The following is a 24,273-nucleotide window of genomic DNA, read 5'->3' as shown; positions in this document are numbered from 1 at the left end:
AGGTGGGATGGATTATCTCAATATGGCAGATGTGCCCACTACCACACATTTGGACTGATTTGTGACCACTGTTTGGGAGGGATGGTTATATTGTGTATCTGGAATGAATTTTAGGTCTCTACGTCCATCCCATGGGGAATGGGAGCAGTAACAAAGGTGTTGCGTTTATATTTTTGTTGAGTGTATATGTATATGCAGAGGTGGGACCAAGTCATTGTTTTGCAAGTCTCAAGTAAGTCTCAAGTCTTTATCCTCAAGTCTCAAGTCAAGTCTCAAGTAATGTCAGGCAAGTCAGAGTCGAGTCTCAAGTCACTGGTGTAAAAGTCCGAGTCAAGTCACAAGTCTGAAACTTTGAATTTCAAGTCCTTTCGAGTCTTTAAAAAAAACAAACGAAAAAATAATGTTGCAGTTATATGCTAAATGTAAATATTAGACCATGTAATTTTTAAATCTGTGTTTTTCTCAACACATGACAAAATAGTGAACTTAGAAAATATACACAAATTGTGAAATTGCACCTCTTTAAAATGCAGCTCAATTAAACCTAGCTCCAAGAATAATTTTCACCGACAGTTCTGAGATAAGCTGCATGTTATTCTTGGATGCGGTTGTAGGACCAGCTTTAAAATCGCATGACAAAAATATCATACACATTAAAAAAAACTGTATCACCAACGTAGCCTGGACAACATTTGCTAGTTAGATGAAGTCAGCTATCTCATCTTAGCATATTTATATGCATATTTATAATCATACGCTTCTTGGAGTGAGTGCATACACTCATGAAGTTTAGTAACTTCAGGTCACTGCAACAAGCCCAGGTACAGTTTATCGACGGATGGGTACAGGACCTTGAAATGCACCGTGTAGAACGAAAGACCATCGTACGTATCATAAGTTTACCAGTCTCACAAATTGTCGTCATAAATACACATTCCTTAACCGTTTATTAATAGGACCTTTGAGCTCAACGGTAATTAATTAGTAGTGGAAATAATTTCTGGTACCCATCACAGAAATGTAGCAGTGACAATAATATTGTATGCTGTAATCGTACTGGGCAATTAGTGATACAAAAAACCTGTTTTATCCTGTGAATAAAAGTATATGTTTTTGTCAATGTACCATAATAACAGAAGCGAAACGCAATATTGTGTCAGGACAATTCACTATTTATGCACAATAAATAAAGGAGCATAGCGCGACAATTTCTGTTCTTGCTTGTAACCTATATCACCAATTATGTTATGAAAATGACGTATTAACTACTAAAAAACACTGACCTTCGTGTAAATGCTTGGAGCAGACTAACCTGTGAGCTGGAGTGTTCTGGGACGTTATATTTGGTCTTTGAATGGCTGCAATCCAGGCCATCCGTCGCGTCTTTGTTACTTCGGAAACATGAACAATTTCTCTTCAACGACGTAATCCGATAACAACCGATCTCTTTACCCGTCGGCTTCCCGTGGCTGTCATGCGACCGGCTATTGCAGTTAATAATACAACAGCTTCTTGACATTTTTGTGTTTCTTTTTATCGCTGTATAACTGATTTTAATTGAAAGCCTGCGTGCGCTAGTACCGCTTGCCACGAGTTCCCAGAATCCTTTGCGGTTCTACCCGTGAATGACGTCACATTTTCAATCTCTATATAATATGCATGTTAAATTTTATATTTGGGGTAAAATATCAAGTCTTTTCAAGTAAACCGGTTCAAGTCCAATTCAAGTCCCAAGTCATTGGTGTAAAAGTCCAAGTCAAGTCACAAGTCTTAGAACATTTTTTCAAGTCAAGTCTAAAGTCATAAAATTAATGACTCGAGTCTGACTCGAGTCCAAGTCATGTGACTCGAGTCCACACCTCTGTGTATATGTATTAGGGGTGCAACAATACTCGTATTGATATTGAACCGTTCGATACAGTGCTTTCGGTTCGGTACGCATATGTATCAAACAATACAAAATTTTTAATTTATTTTATCAACTTTCCTTCTAACGATGCTGTCTGTGTTGAGCGTTCAGTGGCTCTGCGCTCGACAGTGCAGCCTAGACGGAGTAGTCGAACACAGATTCACTGAGCGCAGGGCAAGCTAGCGAGACAGAAGTTAAGCTCTCCTTGCAACACGGCAAATTGAACCTCACCCACCCTCATTCAGATCATGACACCAAAGTATCAAACCGAACCGTGAATTTTGTGTATCGTTGCACCCCTAATACGTATGTGTGTGTGTATATATATATATATATATATATATATATATATATATATAGAGAGAGAGAGAGAGAGAGAGAGAGAGAGAGAGAGAGAGATGTGAATCATAGTCTCTGTGGAAGCAAAATTGATTCATTTTACTTTTAGAGCTCACTTCTGTTTCTGTTCAAATATACTGCTCTATAATGTTAATGACATGATTCACCGTTTTCAGTTTTACCAAAATGATGACACTTATGTGTAATTTAAGGGAATTTATTCACACAAATGCTACAGGTCACTCAAGTATAACTACAGTATGTTGTAATAAGAGGTTGCACTAACACCCTGTGGGGACTCTACTATATTGGCGCGCAATGTAGGAATACAGACGCGCAAAATTCAATCTAACTGCCCAAGCTTCTGAGACTCTGATCTCTTAAAAACATACACAATCTACTGATTTAATCACATGATTAAGATGAGATGATATTTGTAAGAGTTTTCAGTTTCACGTTTTCTTCCTTTTTGATTGATATCGATATTGACTGTCTGTAGTATTTTGTTTTTGTTTGTTTTGTTTTTTGAATAACTTATTGTGAGATATTAGAACTGGTGCCAAGTGGAGCTATAATCAGTCAGTTAGTTGGAGGTATTCATTATTTCTCGATGTTATTAGTTTGGACTTGTGGGTGCAGTTAAGTATGATGAATCCAGTTATTGCTGAGATTTAAAAGACCCATGTAAGAAATTAAAAAGATAATGCTGATAAAAAAAAATTAATGCTATAAACATCACAAAGAAATAACAGAGAAATATAGAGTTATCCAGGGAAGGATTACATGATGTCAGTGGGTAAAGCCCTAAATTACTGGATTCAGTCTCCCTATATGAGTTACACACAGAGATAAACCTATAAACTTGCCATCCAGGGCTTACTAGATTGAAATACATGGACTTTAATTGCATCAATATTATATGGCAAAGAGAGAAATGACATGAACAGTTAAACACTGATTTAAATGAAATAATATGATTTTATGGTGTTAAACTCCAAGAACAGCGAGATAGGTAACTCAAAAGAAAATAAAGGTACGACAACAGGACTGACTTTCAAAAGGCCATTTGGGAATGGATAATAGGAAACACTATGGGCAAATGTGATGATACGGCTAGAGCATTGTGATAAGTTCAGTGTGCTTTTCAAATAATAATGAATGGCACACTGATAATTGACAGTGAGTGCTGTGATAACAGAATTAAAGTAATAAAACAAAGAGCGACTAGTGAATAAAACTGAGATACAAGATTTGCTTCAGCAGGTGTTCTGCTTAAAAGTTGAAGCTGTTCATAAAAAAAAGTATCAGAAGAATGTAAGATCCTGTTCTTCACACTAAGGACCAATGCACACGGCACATACCTTTTTTGAACTAGAGGATGTGCCCACTGTCACATCAGCAAGCATCAGCAATGGTAGCTATCATAGTAAATAGTTTATTTATAAAGTATGTTACTGCCTAGTAACAGAGAGAAGATCACAAAAAGCAACTTCACACTCAGGAATGTACATCCCTGCATTCCCAGGCATTCAATCGCAAAGTTCAAAGTATACTGGACAAATAGTTTCTAAAATATGAGAATACAAGTCTCTATCGCGCGCACACACACGCACGCACGCACGCACGCACGCACGCACGCACGCACACACACACACACACACACACACACACACACACACACACACTTCTTGAATAGAAGAGCTGCTATACAGGAAGGAACGAAATGAGCTGAACAATTTAATATAGACTCAAAAAGAGCAGTGAATGAACACTACATTGTGTAATATTTCTACTTATATTCTGGGTTACCACATACTCTGCATATCCAATCCAGTGGATATATTATTAGTTGACCTTCCTGATTCAACCCCACCAAAGGATTTGTGTTTCCCTTCAGTAGCGAACCCAAATGCGTAAACCATTACACTGTGGAGCCACCACTCATGGCCTGGCTACCATCCAATAATAAAAGCCCTGCATTTAAATGATCTTTGCCTGATTAAATGTACATGTTGCACTCTTTTCAGTTTATAATAATAAATCACTTTTATATCTCTAGAACCTTTTTGAGGAGGGGGAGATGTGTCCTTTTAATTTATTGTTACATAATTTGGTCATTGTTGAGAATACTAAATATGCGACTCACTGTAGAAAGGACTAGATAAATAAAAACTGTTATATATAAAATCGCCGTCTGAACCCACTGGGAAAGAGGGTGTGGTATGTGTATCTTCCTCCAGCTTGGAAGGTGGAGTGTTTGGGGCATCTTAGCTGTTCCTAACAGCTTGCATGCAAATATATAGATGCATTCTCCTACCTTTTCCATGGCTGACTTCTACAGTCCATGTGCAATTTAGAGAGTTAGGATACAGCTCAGGGTAGCCAGGTGATAAGATGATCCCTCCAGGTCCCCTGATATCACCACCACATGATGCTGAATGGAACAAGAAGATAATGAAAGATAACTGTTGCTGGAAAAAAAGGGTAAATTGTAAATGAACCAATAAATCCTTCACCTGAAGACAGAGGGGAGGTTAAGATGAATAATGCATTTGAGTCATATCACATCCTGTCCTGCTATTTTTATTTGCACCTGTAAATCTGCCACATGTGTGCACTCCAAACCAGCCCTAGTGCCTAACATGGCAATACATTATTCATACATTTAGCTATCCACCCAGATTTTCTTAATTCATGGTATCTTAAACTGAAAGAAATTGTTACAAAACATGATCATCTATTTAGTTAAAACACAAAATAACTTACAAGCATATTCAGAGGATTATCATATTCATCTGGATTTAGAATCATTGTCACTTCAAGGTAGAAATTGATCTTTAAGAGACACAGTTACCATTCAACTCATTTTCAGTCAGGTATAATCTAGTTGTACCGATGTAGAGGAAATGAAGAAGAGAAAGGGACAACGCATGTCACGCATGTGGATCAGTGGGGTAAGGATTAATGTGTCTAAAGGTTAACTGGTGTAATTGAACACTGTTAAAGCCTGTAACCTTTTTCTCATGCTGTCATTAGATTTTGTCGTTTCACATAAAGATCAGAGCTTTTTTGAACTCAGCATTAATGAAATGTGACAAGATTTGTGGGTTTTTTCCTTCTTGCATCTGCCTATGTACGTGCTCTCTGACCTACGGGTGGTTTTGCAACCAAGCTCATGAATAGTTTCCTCAAAACAGTTAGAGTTGATAAATATTAGAAGTAGGACTGTTGTGAGTGTACACATTTTTAAAGTAATGGATGTCAGATGATATTTTGGAGGATAACTGGGATGCCTTGGGCTCCGCAGCTGTACACACCCACCCCCTACTCGAAACCTCTCTCCTTCCACCCACAGGCTTTCCAGCGAACACAACACATCAAGGCCTGAATCCTTACCCACTGACTAAATTACATCAAATATTTTATTAATGAGCCAAAATTACATAAAGTCATTAAAAGTGGATGAGTATGCTTGGAAAACGATCTACTTCAGAGGCTCCATAGGCAGAGAGCCAATGCATTTGGCACCAGTCTGGCACATACCTTGGCAAAAATATGCTCCCAGATATAAAATTAGTTTCAGAACAAGCACTGGTGTGAAACTATAGTGTGGTACTGAGTCATATGTGCGGCATGCCAAACGTTGCATGTATTTTACTTGTTATTTTGTTTCTGCTGAGTGATCCGTGACCATTTTCACAAATGTTCTTCAGGTGTGATACTAATGTAAACAGCACAAGAAGCAACATTGCTCAAATACAGCCCAGGGCATTATTTGGCCTATCAAATCTATCAAATCAAATCCATCTATACATCCTGCACCCCATGTTCTGATGTGAGGCAAAATTTGTCTTCCATATCACTTGATTTCCAACACCTCAGTAAGTTTTTCAGTAAAGCACTAGAGGCACTGTGTTTTATGAATAAAAGGCAGCACCTTTTTTATTTGTCAAACCTACTATGTGCTATATGTTGCTACACCCATTGCTGGGTCTTTACCTTTTGTCAGAGTGCATCTTTTTTTTAGGACTAAGAAGAATCAAAGGAACATAATTGCCATTGTAGAGTTTGTGCCATCTACTGGTGGCAATATCCTTTAAGTACTGCGATTAAAAACTGTCAGTACATACTGTAAGTCAAAGAAATTACATCCTATTAAATGTATGTTAAATATTCACTGAAATATTTAATTAAGGAATGCATACATACCATCACAAGTGGGCAGTGGGTGGCTCCAAAAGTGGTTCTTCTCGCAAACTAGAGGCTCCTCGTGGCTCAGTCTATATCCTGGGTCACACTGGAAGGTCACAGTTGAGCCGATGGACAGGTCGTGGCTTAACCGCAAGCCATTCACTGGGATACCAGGATCCATACAGGAGTATGTGTCCAATGTGACCACTGTAGAAATGAAAATGAAGCATTCTCTTTACATTGGTATTTAAAGGAAGTTATGTATGATTTTACCTCATGTAAAATCTGGATCTTCTTCACACAGGTTACAAAGGCTCTAGATGCAGTGTTTAGTGTTGCACTGAGCTATGCATGAACTAGCTGCATGTTTTTGACTCGTGACTGTTATTAAAATAACTGAGCCACACTCTTCACAGTTCTTGTGTGCACGTGTGCACCTGGTATTAAGCAGCATTACTGTAAAAGCGTCGGCTTTTCTATTTTGATACTAAATATAATATGACCTTTAAACTCCTGAGGTGGATTGAAGTCACAGCATTCATGAAACATGAAATGCCAATTCTATTTTTGCATTCACTGAAACTTCCGTGTCACATTTTCCCTCTAAAAAAGTGCAGATCAAAGCTTTGATGTTAAAAATCACAGCAACAAAAGGCAGGTGTCAGGTCGCATGCATAATATAGAACGCAAAAAGATTTACTTTGCCTTTCTTTTACTGTTAACTTTAAAGAATCTTCTTATGACAAACAAACGACTCTTCAAACCAGGCTATGTTAGTACACAGTAGAGACTGCAGAAAAATGAACTATTGCATTGACTGCCATAATGCCTAACAGTTTCTTCCTGAATAACCTTGATAGAGCTGTCAGCTTCTTTGATTTTTAAAAAAACAGGGTTTTATCTTCATGCCATTTAGACAGGTACTGTGGGATAGTAAAGGGCAGCAGCTTCATGGGGAGAGCGAATTCAGAGTATGACCTTGGTGAAACTGCGCGTCCACTTCATTTCCTTCTATACTAGTCAGCTACTGGAAGACCACTTGAAGTTTTTATTAAACAAAAGCACATTTGCCTGATAGTTTTACTCCTACAGTGAGCTAGTTTCATCTCTCTTAATTTGCAGTGATGCAAGTTGTAAAGAGATGCCCCCATTTTCCCTGTGATTTCCAGGACCGCCTTTTGGATTTCTTCCAAGTAGGGTTGCTTTTGATGCCCTAAAAATATGCTGATTTTAGCCACTGACTGACAGTAGTTGTGTAAGCGGTTGTCAGGCCACTGGCGAGGAAGAATCTTAACATGGAAGGATTAATTTTCTGGAATTATAGAGACAGTTTATTATTTTATGTAAAGTCAAAGTAACAAAGATATAGCTTAAAACAGGCATATGTTCACATGTTACATCTGGTGTCAGTGACTGTGAGCACTGCATGTATTTAAGTACAGCACATACACATGTAATTGCACTCCCTGCAGAGACCTATAGCTCAAAACACAAACACTCAAAGTAAGTCAAATATATAATCTGAAAAGCTTTGTCATAATATAGTTTACCTGTATGACCTGCAGAATTTCCTTGTAGCAATAGGGCAGAGTTGCATGGTGTAAGAAGATTTATAAGCCATAGATAATTGTCATTAATAACTAGTGTGATCCGACCTGTGTGATAACAGAGAGATTGCTATCCTCGTGTAAGCCTCTGTAGGAAGCTTGCTTTGCACTACTTTCATCATACATCATATGAATTTTGCTTTAATATGCAGAGCAGTCATTGATCACTGCTAGCAGTAGCCTCTAGGGTGCAGGTATTTGGTGGGAAAATAATTTCCTTACATCTCCAAGCCCATGGAGTCATGTCAAATATGTTACCGTGTAGTATGTTTTAAATGTTTGTGGCTAAAATAATTGTATAGCATGCTGTAATTTTTATTTAACTGAAGAGGTCGAATTTTCCTAGACATAAAGGGAATGATGTAGTGCTTCTGTGCCTTACTTTATTCACAGGATAACTAACCCTTATTTTGCAGACTAATTTTACAAATGAAGTAGGCTAGTTTTCCCAGAAGTATTTTGGCAATAAGATATGTCCTAAAAGGCAATGCAAGAAGCTAATATGATCTTACTGTTATTGCTTTTCGACGGCCTCATCAACAAAAGCAAAATGCACTCGAGATTGAAACGTAATAAGACAAAAGCACTTGTGGCCTGCCTTCAGTCAATAACAGAGACATAATAACGACCTCTGTCTTATGAATCAAATTGGAGTGACGGGGTAATAGTGCTAGTGCAAACAATTGTGAAAATAAATCACAGTATGTCCAGAATATATTTGTACTAGACTTTTCAAAAACTACCATTCAATGCATAATGATGTATACCGAGTCTTATTTCAAATTAAGTACCCTTGTAGAGCTAATAGTTTGCTTCAGTTGTTTTGATTAGATTAACTTCACCTTACTCTGCGACCTTGTATTTGAAAGCACGGTGCTACCATTTGCACCTGACAAGTGGCAGTACATTGTTAACAATAGATTTGGGTTGCCAGTCGGTACAGAGGTGCAATCCCACATAGTCACTGTCATCTGGGATCACAGCTCCACAGACATCAAGTGCACTGTTGACAAAAAAAAACCTTTCACTCCATTGAACTTGAGTCCTTTTTCCTTTGAGTGTTTGTTTACATTTACAGCACAGTGTTTGATTTTCTCCCCTACCTGGATAATTTATATTGACCACTGTGAAGCTTCTATCCAAGAAGTCAGAATAATTAATGTTCAACTGCTTTGCAGGACATCATTAACAGCCACTTTTATGTTTGTTTATTGCACAAAATATTTACCAGCAGTACTTTCTAAAAGACTCAAAGAGGGAATACGAGTAGCAGAAAAATATGTATGGATAAATATAGCAGCAGTGACAGACATAATGCTATGCCTCAATGATAGACCAAGCAAGAATGATAGCACAGAGTGCACTATAAATCAAGCTAAATGAAGTTACATTCAATTAAGAACTTACACTGAGTCTGACTTCTGCACCAGCAATCACAATCATAAAGAGATTAAATGCAATGCCACAACTGAAGACAAAGCTTATGTGCTCAACGAACAAACCTATCATAAACAGTAAACATTCAAAGAGTGCACAGCCTTTGATGAGACGAATTATGGAAGTTGTATTCAATTTAGTTTTATACAGATAGTGTCAAGTCTGCTCAAGGCGCTTTATAGTCAAAGCTAAACAACCGACAATATTCGACAAGTGACTACAGTTAATATACAAAGCTTGCCTCTTTGCCTTACCAAAGAGCCAAGAGCCCCAGGTAAACTAATAACCAGTATGAAATGTACACTGTGAATTGTGAGGCTTTAACACTAGACAAGAGATGATCTAAAATTAAAAACAGCAGAGCGGACCTCTCCAGCTAAGCTAAGCACTTATGAAAAATTTAAAATGTATCACCTTTAAATGTTAATCACAGTAACTAATCTGAACTCATGTAGTTAGAGAACCCACGCTAATTGAGGCATTTTGTTATGGTAATACTAGTGCTCTTGACATGTAATAGACCTGAAATATTTCCTCAACAAAGTTTAATCTTGGCATTTGGTTTCAGAAACTTAAGTGCTACCAGAAAAGCTGACCAACCAGTCTCCAGTGCCTCTAGCTGAAGCACAGTTGAACTTGTTTAAAATTTTATTCTCTATGTCTAATTATAGAACTGAATGTGTACCATCTCATCTCATCCTTTTTTTGTTGTGAAGAAATTACAGGCAATAGCACTATACTCTCACCTTCATAGAAGATCTTGAAGCCACTGTTTGATCGACTGTTATCGGTGGTAAAGAGCAGATACAGGAAGTTACTACTGCTGAACAGGAACTGAGGGACCTGGGTTCCATTAAAAGAGCCAATCAGAGGAGAGAGCAGATTGGGACCATCGTGAACCTCCAGGAAGTCATAACTGAGCTCAGTTTGAAACCTTAAAAGTTAAACAAAAGGACAGATGGACTTTAAGTATACATATTTGTTAAAAAATAAATTTGGTTACCTCATACAGTTTGGTAAAAATGTGACAATACTGAGGTAATAAGGTAAAAACAAGAAGTTATAACCACTTAAACATACAGCAATATCCCTGTATTTTGTACCAACAATGGTTGAGCTGAGTAATATTACACTGAAACTTTTATATTGAGGTTAATAAGGCCTCACAAACTGAGCGTAGTGATGTGGAAACTTACAAGGCAAAACCAATTAGTACTAGTATAGAAGGTCTAGCAGTAAGGTCTAGTGATTTACTCGTTTTCTTAACAGGCAGGAGCAATATAATGATAATATCAGTGTATTTGATTTTTTTATACTGGCTTTAAAGTTGTAATAACCTGGTGTTTCCAGATGTAACCAGTCTTGATACGGGTCATTGCGTCGTATTTACTTGATATTTCTTTTGTAATTAAGTCACTTGTTTTTATCCCAATATTAACACAGTATTACCAAGCCGTAAAAAGAAAATGTAATTTCTTTTACAGAAAAACATCCTAATTTTCTGCAATGGGTAAAAAAAAAAGCGCTACAGCAAAAATTCCAATAATTGGAACAGTCCCTGGAAATGTGACATTGCTATGCATCTGTTGCAACCTTCTTAACCCCCCCATCAAACAACTGGGATCAACACAGATATATCTGTCAATATTATTGACATTTCCTGACTGAAATTTATGCATTCTTATCTCACTGATATAAGAAACTGTGAAGATTGCCTCGAGTATAGTGCCATCATAGATGTAATGCTTCAAACAGGCATGAGAAACCCTGTGCTCATTTTAAGTGAGGGAAGAGGAAAAGAGGGTTAATTTTATAAATAATAAAACAAAACAAAAAAGTCACAGTAAAGGCAGCCCTTTGAAAAAGCAACAATTATACAACATGAACGAATGAATGAATTTCATGATTTCACTTATTAATATTAAGAAATAAAGATTTCAAACCAAGATTTTCCCTTTCCTTTTTTCCCCACTTTCTTTTATTGAAGCTCTCTCAGGAAGTGAGCAAAGCGGGTAAGCAAGATAAAGGATTACTTGAGGCTTTCAACACTTTTGGAAACTAGACCAAAGTCTGTTCTTCCTCCTCTGACTTTCTATTTCAAACTCAGAGGCTTCCACAGCCAAGGGGAGCCATTTATGTTTGTGTACATGTCCTGTATATGCATAAACTAAAGGGATATATACATGAGTGTCTGTCTGCATGCAGGTATATGACTACTGCAGCACAATATGTGATTATATTACACCAGGAATTAAGTCCTTTTCCAGATTTTGTCACTCTACATGTGTCTTTGTTTCAGTGGCTGACTTGTTGCAGTACTGTCATACAGACCTGTCAAAGCTAATCTTGATGGAGCGTCCCGGCTCGGCCTCAATGACCCACTCACAACTCAAGGAATCTTTGTAGTAGCCTGGCCACCCGGGGGAGAGGATGACACCAGATGGCCCTGAGTAGTGTCCTCCACAAGGAGCTGGAGCAGTGGAAGGAGTTTTAAGGGGGCATAAAGAAGACAAAGAAAGCAGGAGAGGTGAGGAGAGGAGAGGAGAGGAGAGGAGAGGAGAGGAGAGGAGAGGAGAGGAGAGGAGAGGAGAGGAGAGGAGAGGAGAGAGGTAGAAAAGAGAAAAAAGTTGCTTTAAAGATGATACCTCTCGGTAATCTGTTCATACCCACATGAAAAATATTGAAAGAAAACACTTATAGGATGAGTCACCAAAGGCCTGGAGTTACAGATACCTGAAAATAAATCTAGCCCGGTTTAGATGGACTGAACTCCGTGTTCCACACTAACCCACTCACTTTTTTTTTTATCATGTTTCTGTTCTTTCTTTCTCATCCCAGTTCAGCAGTTAACTTATACTCATTCACATAATTGTTAGCAATTACAATTTAATTACCTTCACATTTGGGAATGAGTCCACTCCACATCACCTTGCCTTCTTCCAGATGGCATGTGATGGTGTCAGCTCCCTGTGTCTTGATAAAGCCATCCTCGCAAACAACAGAGATGGAGCTCCCCAGCTGGAAACTGTCCCCAAAGCGCCTAGCGTTCAACGGTATGCCAGGGTCAGGGCACTCATTATGCCCAAAAGCTTGTAATGAGAAGAAAGGGAACAAGATCTAGTGACAAATGCTCTTGTGTGAATGAGAAATTGGGTCTTTGAGTAGTAGAGAGATAAGGGAAATGGATGCAGCTGTCCGTAAGAGAGGAAAAAAGAACATACAAAGGTCTGCTCTATACACGTAGGGTTGACAATAGCCTCTGTCTTTAAAGCTTGTTGAGAATTGCACCGGAGGAAAAGCAAAAGAATTACAATGGCACTGCATAGGCAATAAGGCATCTGAGTTAAGCACTACCTCCACAGTACTAAATGGCGCTTTTTGTTTATAAAGGTACTATTAACCTAACTTATGCTGCAGCTTTTCTGCTCAAATCTTGACTGGAAAAGCTGTGCTAGGGTTACACTTATTAAAACTCAGCTGTAATCTGCCAGTGGTTTTATTAACCTTTTTTTTTTTTTAATATTTGTTGTCCATTGCTTCAATGAATTGTAATGTGTCCTTGTGTGTTATAAAAGATGCCTGCCAAGAAATTATAACCATTATTATCAGGAAAAAACATAATTTCTAAAAGAGCAACAAGGACGACAATAAAGTTCTGTGACTGAGAACACGCTCATTCACATAAACTACAGGTTCTGCTAAACTTCATTCCTCTTCTATTAATACAATTAATTTGCACAGTACGCTTAGTAATTTATTTATTTTTTTGGTTAACTGCGTCTAAAAATTGTACAAATTTAACAGGTCAGACAGACCTGAGACACCACCAAAAAAATCCCTAACCATGAAAGGTAGAGGGTGAATGCATTTCTCTTTCTTTTAGTTTCATTTACCCATTGATCAGCCACTTACTGCTATAGGTAATGTTGAACCCTCGCCCAGACATCGAGTGATCGGCCTGAAACTCGAGCTGCAAAACATTGCTATTGGATGTCAGATGGGAAGGAACTTCAGCCCCCGAGAAGCGTCCCAGTATTGTGGCTCCTGACTGATCCCCATCTTTGATAGTAAGAAAGTCGTAAGGAGGCTCCAAATCAAAGTCATTGAAGGCCAAATGGATCCTGGAGCCAGGCTCAGAGATAATCAGCCAAACACAGTTAAGGTTGTTCCCGTAGCCTTCTGGATAGTCTGGAGACAACACCGTCCCCATGGGCGCAGTGAAGTTAGAGAAACAGGGAACTGTGTGACAGAGAGGGCAAAAACATCAGTTATATATCCCGAGTAAGCAATTTGTTTTACAGCAACTCTCACTGGCCACACGACATGTCTACACTGCAGAATCTCCCATAACAGGACCAGGCACAAAGATCTCTACAGAACAATGTCAGTACTGTATAAGTAGCTCAGCAAACTGGAGACAGGTTTACTCCCAAGGGTGCTGAGTAGCTTGAGAAACATGAAACTGTAAGCAGGACGGAACAGAGAACTGTACAAAAGTACAGACATATATGAATATAGGTGCACAGGAATACTGCACACTGTCCCAAAGGAGGCAGTTAAATCGAAGGAACACAAGTCTAGTTTTTTGTTATGGAGATAGGTTAGGAATGTTGTAACTACAAGGAGAGGGATGCCTTGACATAGGATGATAAACAGTAGAGTGCATGTTACCTTCTCCAGTTCAGATAAATAGTACAACAACAACAACAACCACCCAAAAAAGCAAGCTTGAACAAAAACTTCCCATTTCACACAATGTGCTGTGTGCACAGCTCTGCATGTTCAGTTAACAACTCTGTAATTATTTCTCAAATAGCCCAGTGTCATTGTGAACCTTCCAAACACATAAGTAATTGCTTATCCGGTGTCATTAAAAACAAGTATGGGACTCACATATGCAGATGGGGATATTAGCTGACCACTGATTGTTGTTCTGGCAGGTTATCATCCTTTCCCCAATGAGCTCAAATCCAAATTGGCATTCAAAGCGTAAAACATCTCCATTTAAAAAACCAGTTCCCTCTTGATAGCCATACAGAGGTGTACCGGGGTCGCCACAACTCTCTTTGTCAATTTCTGTGGAGAAGAGAAAAGAGGGGGACGGACAGATGAAGTAAGTGAGAAAGAGAGTGGAAATGGGAGGGGGAGAGCAGAGGATTACGTCAAGGAAAGTAGTCTGAAATAGTTTTTTTTTTTCTTTAAGATTATCTGTATAGGTGCAGTTGAAGAGTGTGGAAGTTGGGTTAAGAAAGTTTTTTTAAGAAGTAGAAAGATAAAAGAGTGACAGATCGGCAGGAAGGCAGACAGGAAAATAAAATTGCTGCTTTAGTGAGAGACAGTCAGAGACAGACATGAATACAGACAGTGAGAGATGGCATCAGCACAATAGTGTGTGTACCTTTGTAGTTGATCTTGAATCCAATTGAGCCAACACTCTCATCAGACTGGAGGTGAAGCCACATCTGATGGGACATGCTGACAATTAGGTCTGGGACAAAGCTCCCAGTGAGCCTGCAGATAAGACAAACAAGCCAGTGTGGGATCAAAATTCACTATTGAGAGATTTCATTACACGTTAAGCAGATTAGAAGACAAACATTGTTATACGCAGATAAAAAACACAAGTAACTTGAACAAGTAAGCCACACTTGAAGTGGTGGAGTCATTTAACCGGTTCAAGGATTCTTTTGTTCAAATATTTCTTTTAATGTCGACTCACAAAAAGATTTGGAAAGATTTGACTGCAATATTATGCTAAAATAATCTATCCAATGAAGTAGTTTATGAAATACTTACACTTGAATGATCGTTTTAGAGTCACCTACTTCCCCTCCATCTCCAATAGTTAGGGAGTCATACCCAATTTCTAGGTCGAATTCTTCAAAGTTGATCTGAATGACCTGTTGTAAAATACAAAGTCACTATGACAGTCTATGATTGGTCGTGAATTTGCAAACAGCAAAGCCCTCCTTACACCATTCAATAACATTTGAGAACACTCTACTGAATGATATATATATATAAAGTAAGCCAGCATGGTATATTGCAGATAGTTTATGAACATTTGCTGAGAAGTCAATTTTCTGTCAGCAGTTTTTTTTTTTCAATACATTTCAACAAAACCATGAAGCTGAAAGTCGCCATTTGCCTGTGGAAGCTGTTTACACTGAAGGGATTCAAACAGAGAGGTCTCCTGACAGACATTGCTAACCCCGCCAGTCAATGTTATTCATTGCGTTCATTTAAATAGGCCAAACCCTCTCAATCAGATGAGCAGTTATTCTAAAGATTTATTACCAAATAAGCCACCATCTAATTTTTATGATATTCATAACATAGCTGCTCATTTCCATAACTTGCCTTTTGGGAAAATGTTGCTGAAGATATTGTAGCTAAACTGCAAAAGGCAGGCCTACACAGAGAAACTCCATGTAATGTCATATACATTTGCACAGGAGGACAGCTCAATGTTTGATCAAGCAGAGCTATAAAAGCTGAAGACGCTTCCTTCTATTTTCATAATTCACATAGCTGCTATAACATACAATATATTCTGGTACTTTAATCAAATATCCACAAACTACCCGAAAACTTAAATCAACAGTGGCGTTCGGGGAAATAGAGGGAAAATATAAAACACAAGTCATATCAGATTTTTGACTTTTTATAGGAAAAGGCTTATAGAGTGAATGTTAATGGGGATGTGCAGCATAGACAAAGGACACCGCAAGCATCCTTCAGAGCAATATAGAAACTGACAGCAGCATCACTTCAGAACACAAATCGAATTTTAAGAACCAATCAGAGTAAAACAAACTTAAGCATATGAAATTATTAATTGCCTGTCTGCATTTACCCTTGAGATATCTTTGTCGGCTGTCACTGGTGAATCTTTTTACCCCCTTAACAAATGTACATAGCGTCACAAAAGATGACATTTTTAAAGATCAAACTGGCAACAGCTGCTTACACTAATAATCATGTCTGCTGCAGAGGCATTACACAAACATGCCACATTATCTCAGCCTGCACTTTGCCTGCACGGATTAGTGATGAAAGGAAGGATGCCGTAATGACACCAGTGTCACATCTGTTGATGACAACCATATGATGGCCGCTTGCTCATCCATAGCCTTCGTTCTTTTGGCCATGGGTTGGGCAGCGTCTGCACAATATGTATGTATAACAGCCTCATTACGACACGCAAATAAGCATAATTACCATAATAACACTAATGGACCAAGTTTCAGTGCCAAGTCAATGGCTTGTTTGCCTAGGAGAGTGCACAGTGGCACAAAGCTATGGCACTTGCCAGTCCTAGTGAGTTCTGAATGAGCGTCAGTTGGTTAGTTATTATTTATTAGCAGGAAAGTACTTAGTCGACACCCCTGTGTACATGGCTCACTGGATAGAATACCAATAGAAAGACAAATTTATGTAGGAGAGCAGTAATGACCATTTGGAAAACAGCTTTGACCTCTTCACTTTGGGGAAAAGCTGGTCTCAATCAATCATTATTTCTCCCCATTTCCGTGACCACAGATGAATGAAGCGAATCGCTAGGCTGCCAACAGCCACAGTCAAGCTGGTAATCTAGTGAGAACCGAAATGCCATCCACTCCTGCAATGTGCATTAATGACAGAAAGTAAAAATGGAAATATATGCATATTCTATGTAGCCCCTCCTAACTTGGATAACCCTGGAAAAAAACAGATGCATATAAAACACAGATCCAAAAATTCCAAGGAAATACGTCGACAAATGCTCTACAGGGAAGGAACTATTTTCACAGAACAAATGTAATGGTGCTCAGGAGCAACAAAATAATGTGGTTTTTTTTTTTATAAAACTAATGAGGGAGGTGCAGTGCAAAGAGATTACTCAGAGGTAAATTTTACAAGTGTTGGTCTACTATTTATTACCTTAATGGAATTGCAGGTTGGCACTACACAAAACCTTTACTCTTATTATTGCAATCATGAGCCTCACTGGGCTTCTAATCTTGACCTTTTGTCTATTGCATTTATATTTTGGAAGTAACTGCTTTGTTCCAATGCGGCGGTGAGCAGAGAAAGGTGAAAATGCATAGTTTTTGTGATTTACTGTATCAGAATTTACCGCTATTTTATTAACACAGAAAAATGCGGAAAAAAGCCAAGATAACAAGACTTGTCACTACTGAATCCTCACCTCAAACATCGACTGCTACGGTTACCATTGTAACAGTAGTGGTGGATGTTTAATGGACAGTGTACAAGTTCTCCTACCTTGTTCGGATCACTGGCAGTGATGATCCACACACACTGCGAGTTACTCTCATATTGGATAGGAAAGTTAGGGGATGTAAACGTCCCCGACGGTCCCTGTAGATTTGACCCGCAGGTTTTCACTGCAACAGTATAAGAGGAATATCAAAGCAGAGAAGATATACAGCCTGTGTAACTTTTTTGGCACTTTAAACGTTTTGCTATTATCACTGACTTGTCTGAAGTGCGTTCTGCAATATGACGTGACATAATAACCCCCAACGTACACGAGCAATACAGAACCATCGTGAGAATCATGAAGAAAAAGGAGTCCTCCAGCACAGTGTGTGATCCCCACTGAGCCCTGATCTTAACTGAGACAGCTCAAACTTTTCTAGTTCATAAAGTTCTCCAATCTGGAACGCTGATTTAAAATCTCTCAGTAAGTGTACCTTGGAGAATTGGTGGAGCTTTAAAGGCAAAAAGGTCAACCCAAACATTTTCATTGTACTTTCAGTGACCAAAAATTCAGGCCAAACGGCATTTTTACATATTTATCATTTTATACTTGTCTGTGTATATAGAAAAGATATAAAGATCTGTGCTGGACACACAGCATAAACATCACTAAATGACCCATAAAAATTAATTTCAACTTCACAATAAATATTGATGAAAGTGGCGCTCAGAAGGCAGAGTAATAACTCGTGCATTGTAATGTGACTGAAAGGTAATATATTGTTTGCACAAGTAGAGAGGAGGTCTATTAGTCACATTTCCATTAATCAAATTCTAAAAGGTGCTCCAGGTATTATGAAACACAGAAAAACAGTGAGGGCATTTTGGAATGGAAAAGCAGAGTGTAGCAGAAGAGGCTTTCATACATAATTAACAGCAATGAACTTTCCTCTATCTGCATGGAGCATATATCCAGAGGCACCGCCTTAATCAAACAGTTTTATTAGCTCATCGGAAGCCCCGCTCACCCTTGCAGACGGGTCTGTGGTCGCTCCAAGCAGCGAAGACTTCGGCAACGCGCTGGCAGGTAATCGTTTTGGAACCCTGCAGCACATGGTCTTCATCACAGGTAAATTGAGCAGTTGCTCCGATACTGAGAAGATAGCAAACACCATTAATGCCCGAAAAAAGCAATCAATTCCTCAAAAATGACTCCTGATGAAATATCAAATTCATTATTTGTTTCAGGTCATTCATTTACAAAGAAACGAGTATATGATGCAGTAATGCGAGACAATGACAATGGACTTGTACTGTCACAGGTGACTACACTGGGCTTCCCTATGCACACATAACAGGATAAGACTGAAAAAAAAATCAAACCATGCCACATAACAGAACAAAGAGACTGAAAGTTGATCATATTATTTTCCCTGTTATCTTTTTCCTATGCTTGCTAAATGGGCACTGAGACAAATTAAATTGCACAATATTAACAAGAAGATTATAGCCAACAGACTGAGAATCTACTAAAATGACAGTAAATAAAGCAAAGAATGTTTGAAATCTGCAGCAGGTGGAGAATAAACTGGTTAACACTAGTTTATGTGCACACCTGTTGCTGACTTAATAGATTGTGACAGTAAAAACTCAGGACATGCAGTCATGTGGCGCAAGTTATAATACTGAAAGCGGAGCACTCATTTCAATATCCCTCAGCACACATCTGCACATACGCTACGTATCCTTCACTCAAGCTGCGAAACAACAACTCACCTGAAATCGGAGCCTATCCGTTTGCCGTTTTCCGGCTCCCCTGGGTCAGGGCAGTAATTAGACACCTGTTTGATTCCTCCTTCATTCACTAAGCAGAGAAGACAGGGACCAAGAATACTGTGAGAGAGACACTTGAATTGCTAAAGCCCAGTGTATTCAGACAACACCCACTGCAACAGCAAGCACCTGAATAGCCGATAACCCTGCATGTTCAACAGTTTTTGCTTTCACGAATCATAAAGTTCTGACACTTGACGGTTTGACCTCATCTCGAAATGTCAGAGACTTTTAACTAACAGCTTTTTTTTCAGTGCTGTTGTGTTTTGTGATATTACAGTGAGTGGCAAGGGTAAACGCAGCACTCTTACCTGAGCTAAACAAAATAGAGGAAAATCTATCTGGATCCAACAGGCACTAAGAGGATTAAATAACCTTCAACTACCACTTGCAGGAGCAACAATAATCACTCAGTCAGACTCTCCATACATAATAATAATTTGCGTAGACTAGATAAAGCCTTGGAGATATGGCTTATATTGAATACTGCCTTTACCATGGAAAGAATGCAGAGAGGCGATTTAGAGGCAGGAAAACAGCTTGTGTGTTCTGACTTAACAAGCTCATGTTCCCCTTACATTATGATCCGTACATCAATGTCTGCATGCACTGGAAATTAAACTCATGAAATATGTAGCTGCATAATTATCACTGAGGTCTGCTGCAATGTTTGCAACAAGACATCACCCCAAACACACACAGAGACCCTTCAGTTTTAGCGTGCGGCGCTCTAATGGCATGTTGCTTGCTTTGAGGAAGTTCATTCGTTTTTGAACTTAATCGCCACAGGTTATAATGTCGTTATGAGTTCAATTATACGGAGTAAATCCACAAGGCATACAGTACGGAGCATTCTCCTCGCAGTCTCTGAAATGATATACAGTATTGTCTCATAGAAAAGACTTGAGCTCACTGCATTATTCATGTCTCCATGCAGTGCAGAATCTATGACACATAAGGCAATAAAGATTACAACCTGTTATCATCTGAGTGTTTAGCACACTGTTGAGTTAGAGGGAATTCTACTCCAGATTTATGTTAATGACAGAGCTCCGCGAGCAATTAGAATGCATTTACTTCGCTCTAAGTGTACACAAATCATCTGACAAGTGAGTGGTCACTCAACCTTGACTACCGCTATATGTGTAGATCACATAGTGCATGGGCTTAAGTCTGTGTAATGTGTAGCTTACATAGAATAGAATGAGACAGATGGAGTTTTGTCTGACAGAAGCTGATCATGTTTAGTGGTTTGCTGCAATATACCTAACTAGGGCTGATCTAGCTCAGTAAGTTTCTGGCAGGGGAGGAAGTCCTGGGCAGCAGGGGAAATAGGTCATCAGAAAGAAAAAAAGACTGCACTTCTGCAAAATCTAGTACTGTAGCTTAATTCCTTCATCGAATGAGGCAGCAAAAAAAGGGGGGGAAGCGACAAAAAGAAAACAAAGACCCAGAACACAAGCCCTCCATAAACAAAAAATCCAAACAATGAAAACAGTTGCATAAGAAAAATAAAAGACTTACTCAAAGACAGTTTGTTAGTGTTGTCCTTTCCTGGTAATAATTTTACCCCTCTGGATTTAAGCTCTCCAGAGCTTTTCACTGGTCGAGAGCAATAGAAAGAGTTCATTAGATAAAAGAAGTTACAGTATTAGATGTGAGAAGATACAGTACAAGTGTTTCTTTCTCTGGATAATACTTGGTCCTATGAAGAACATCAAACTGTAATTGCTTTTGCTCAGCATCATCTTATCAAAAGGCATTAGTCCGAAGGGTATGGTGCAATCTAAAGGGTTGCCCTGGCAATTCAATCAAACCTAGATTATATATTTATTTGTTTATTATGTTTGCCTGTTGATATAACTCACACATTTTAAACGGTGGATGGAAATTGATTGGTCAGAGCGGATTTAATGGTTATAGCTTGTAGTGGGGACACACACACACACCATGCAGAATCAAAAAGCCGCCCCAGGACTGCAATGCTACTTATCTAAAGAAAGTCTAATTAAACACAGCAGGGGCCAGATTGCAAACAAAAGCCAGGTGATGCAAGTGGCTGTCATCATTAACAGAACAGCCATGAGCGGTAAAATGGTGTATCAAGCAAAAACCAAGCAAAAACAAGGCTATTTGAATTTGAAAGTACTGGAGCAATGCCTCTCCTCTGAATTGCACTCTAGGTCAGCTGGTTCTTTCCACACAAGTACAAAAGAAAGGAGGGGAATCTATTTGCTGATTCGATGAGAACTAATACATGCTTTTAAGCACACTGCTCAATAAAACCTCTAAGTGCTTGTCTGTTTAAAAATATCTATGTTCATATGAAAACTCATAAAAACTGCTTGACCACTACATAGTAATTAAAAGGAGAGGACAAAGGTGACTTTTCATGCACCTGAATGAATGCTTGTCTTACATTTACAACGATTTGCCACATGCATGTTATTCAATGTTTGTATAGAGCTTTATAGTGAACAAGCAGATTTCAAATCTGTTTTAGGGCTACACTTCGAGGCTAAGTATATGCAGCAAATAGTCCATGCAGCACATACACTGACTTAAAGTCAGGCTATAAAACAATGAGAGTGTACGAGACTATTGAGCTGTAGTATTGCGAGGGTGAGAATATATATATACAGTATTTATCTCTCAAATATTTGATTAACAAGGCGCTTTGAAGTCATTGATTTAAAGCAGAAAAAGCCTTCATGCCCTCTACAGAGAATATTAATCAAAGTGTTTGATATTCAGTTAACAAAGATCAAAAACATGTTTTGTAATTACAGTGTGTTTTTCCTACGATGAACCCTTTTGTTCATGTAGGGGGCCCTCTATTACGATGTGCAAATGAAGCAATCACGTCTTACCTTGATACTGAGCCCTGAAGCCTTTGTGGCGGTGGTTGCTCTCCGTCACAAAATGCAGTCGTAACCAGTTTTTGTTGCTAATGATGGGTGCTGGAATATTCATTCCAGTTAGCCTGTGTGTAAACAGTCAAACAAACAAGAAAAACAAGAGAAAAAATGTTGCTTTTTAATTTAATTTACTCCCTGTAATAAGTGTTAGTTAATGAGCCCCTCATAAGACACCTATTTACAGTATATACATTATATTATGTCTTTATAGGGCATTTCCATATGGATTAGGAAAACCATGAATAAAAAGCTGTAATTTTTCTTTTACGAGATTCTTTATGAGAATGGGAGATCTGCAGCGCACCAGCTACAGGGATGGGCCACTGAATGAATCATCTACTACTAACATCTGCTAATTATGTCATGCCTGGAGAGAAAAACTGTGATCTTAAAATAAAACCCAACAACGAAATCTAAGAAATCTGGCAGTAATTTGACTGTGTATATAAATACATATGTAAGGGAGTAAAGGAAAAATCAGCACAAAGAGTAAATGTGAGGGTACCTATGTGCACACGTGCTGTCAGTGTGCTGTGGTGGTGTTGCAAAAACTAGTTTGCATGACTCAAAGTTTCTGTGTGTTTTCACTACATCTGTTTTAGTGTCTTCAGCTGGTTTTAGATCAGAGCTTTTATTCTGTGCTTGGCCACAGCATCAGGGATGCTCTATAATCATAGAGGCTTGTAGCTGCTGGACCTTTTCATTTCTCTGGCTAACCAGCTGTTTTTTTTCTATTGCTCTGTAATCACTTCACCATGCTCTGTCATATTGCAGTCAATAGCACACAATGCCATTGTAGCTATTAACCAAGGGCTTGGGACAGTCGAGCCCTGTGCTTCCAAATTGTCTCTCTCATGAAAAATAATGCGTTTCACACAAACCCACAGTTTATGTGCCTGCATGTGTGCCCACCCAGTTGCATGTCTTAAGGTGTGTGCAGTCATTTTTTTTTTTTTATTAAGGTTTGGCTACGTAATTTCTTTGGCATTTACTACCGAGCAACCTAAGGGGCAGTAATAATAAGTAAAATGAAAAATAAATGAAAGTGACAGTTGGAAAAAGAGGCAGGAACACAGTGATGTAGAAAAGTGAAAGGAAAAAGGTGACTAATTGGTGACTATTGCAGATTTAATAAATGCATTAGTAAGTCTACTTGGCATTTGATTTCTCCTTACTTTGATTACACCTCTGGTCCCTGCTGTTTAAACGTGACCTGCCTTACCTCAGACTGAAACATGTGTCAGGCAGATTACATGCTGCTGAATGCTTTTGTTGTTCTTTGGTTTTACTTTTTGTTGATGCACAAACTAGATGAATTTTTTGAATACTGACCTCTTTAACCCAAATTATCAATCACACGGGGAGATGATGGCAGCTTCAAGAGGGAAGTTAAAGGGTGATTGATTTTCACACAAAAGCTGACCTTTTATCGCAATGCGTCATTGAATGCTAATGGCACTAATATACAGGCAGAATGAAAAAGAGCAACTTTCAAACAGCTGTAGGAGAAGACTTTGCTGCCATGTTTCTTGTAGCGAAACTGCGAATTATTTAAAAAAAAAAATCTGCTCAAAGTGTGTAAACAACATAGATCGATATAACAAAATTATACCCATCCAGAAGTAGCGGTGAGGTTACAAATTTAAAGCCCGTGGAAACAAATATACTGTTGTCACAAAGGGAGAGTTGGCAGACAGAGGAAAACATGATCCGCCATCAACAGTAAATCAAGGCTTAATGGCACCTTGCAGATATCTTGCTCCAGTGAGTATAGTTTTTGCAAGAATGTGCATCAAAGTCAGTAAGCCATTCTATTAAAGTTATGCAATAACTC

General features: G+C 38.6%; 1 protein-coding gene across 2 annotated transcripts in view; it reads right to left on the bottom strand.

The window, feature by feature from the left end:
• LOC147318685 (CUB and sushi domain-containing protein 3-like) overlaps window positions 1-24,273 on the bottom strand; it is a 255,640-nt gene that overhangs the window by 137,422 nt on the left and 93,945 nt on the right. For both annotated transcript variants that reach the window (XM_086310755.1, XM_086310756.1), the window contains exons 6-19: window positions 22,392-22,504; window positions 21,046-21,123; window positions 19,465-19,552; window positions 18,717-18,841; window positions 17,752-17,873; window positions 15,280-15,383; window positions 14,882-14,994; window positions 14,377-14,559; window positions 13,396-13,722; window positions 12,378-12,572; window positions 11,815-11,953; window positions 10,230-10,417; window positions 6,458-6,646; window positions 4,566-4,682 (exon numbers count right to left, since the gene is read on the bottom strand). In XM_086310755.1, coding sequence (XP_086166881.1) covers window positions 4,566-4,682; window positions 6,458-6,646; window positions 10,230-10,417; window positions 11,815-11,953; window positions 12,378-12,572; window positions 13,396-13,722; window positions 14,377-14,559; window positions 14,882-14,994; window positions 15,280-15,383; window positions 17,752-17,873; window positions 18,717-18,841; window positions 19,465-19,552; window positions 21,046-21,123; window positions 22,392-22,504 — 2,081 coding nt within the window. The remainder of the gene's footprint in view (window positions 1-4,565; window positions 4,683-6,457; window positions 6,647-10,229; window positions 10,418-11,814; window positions 11,954-12,377; window positions 12,573-13,395; window positions 13,723-14,376; window positions 14,560-14,881; window positions 14,995-15,279; window positions 15,384-17,751; window positions 17,874-18,716; window positions 18,842-19,464; window positions 19,553-21,045; window positions 21,124-22,391; window positions 22,505-24,273) is intronic.

The sequence above is a fragment of the Aulonocara sp. 'chitande type north' Nkhata Bay genome, linkage group LG11 (assembly GCF_057382095.1).
Source record: "Aulonocara sp. 'chitande type north' Nkhata Bay isolate Kocher_YH1m ecotype deep benthic linkage group LG11, A_spYH_male_GT1.1, whole genome shotgun sequence".
Taxonomy (NCBI): domain Eukaryota; kingdom Metazoa; phylum Chordata; class Actinopteri; order Cichliformes; family Cichlidae; genus Aulonocara; species Aulonocara sp. 'chitande type north' Nkhata Bay.
Note: the sequence above shows the minus strand (reverse complement) of the source record. Positions and strands in the feature narration are given on the sequence as shown.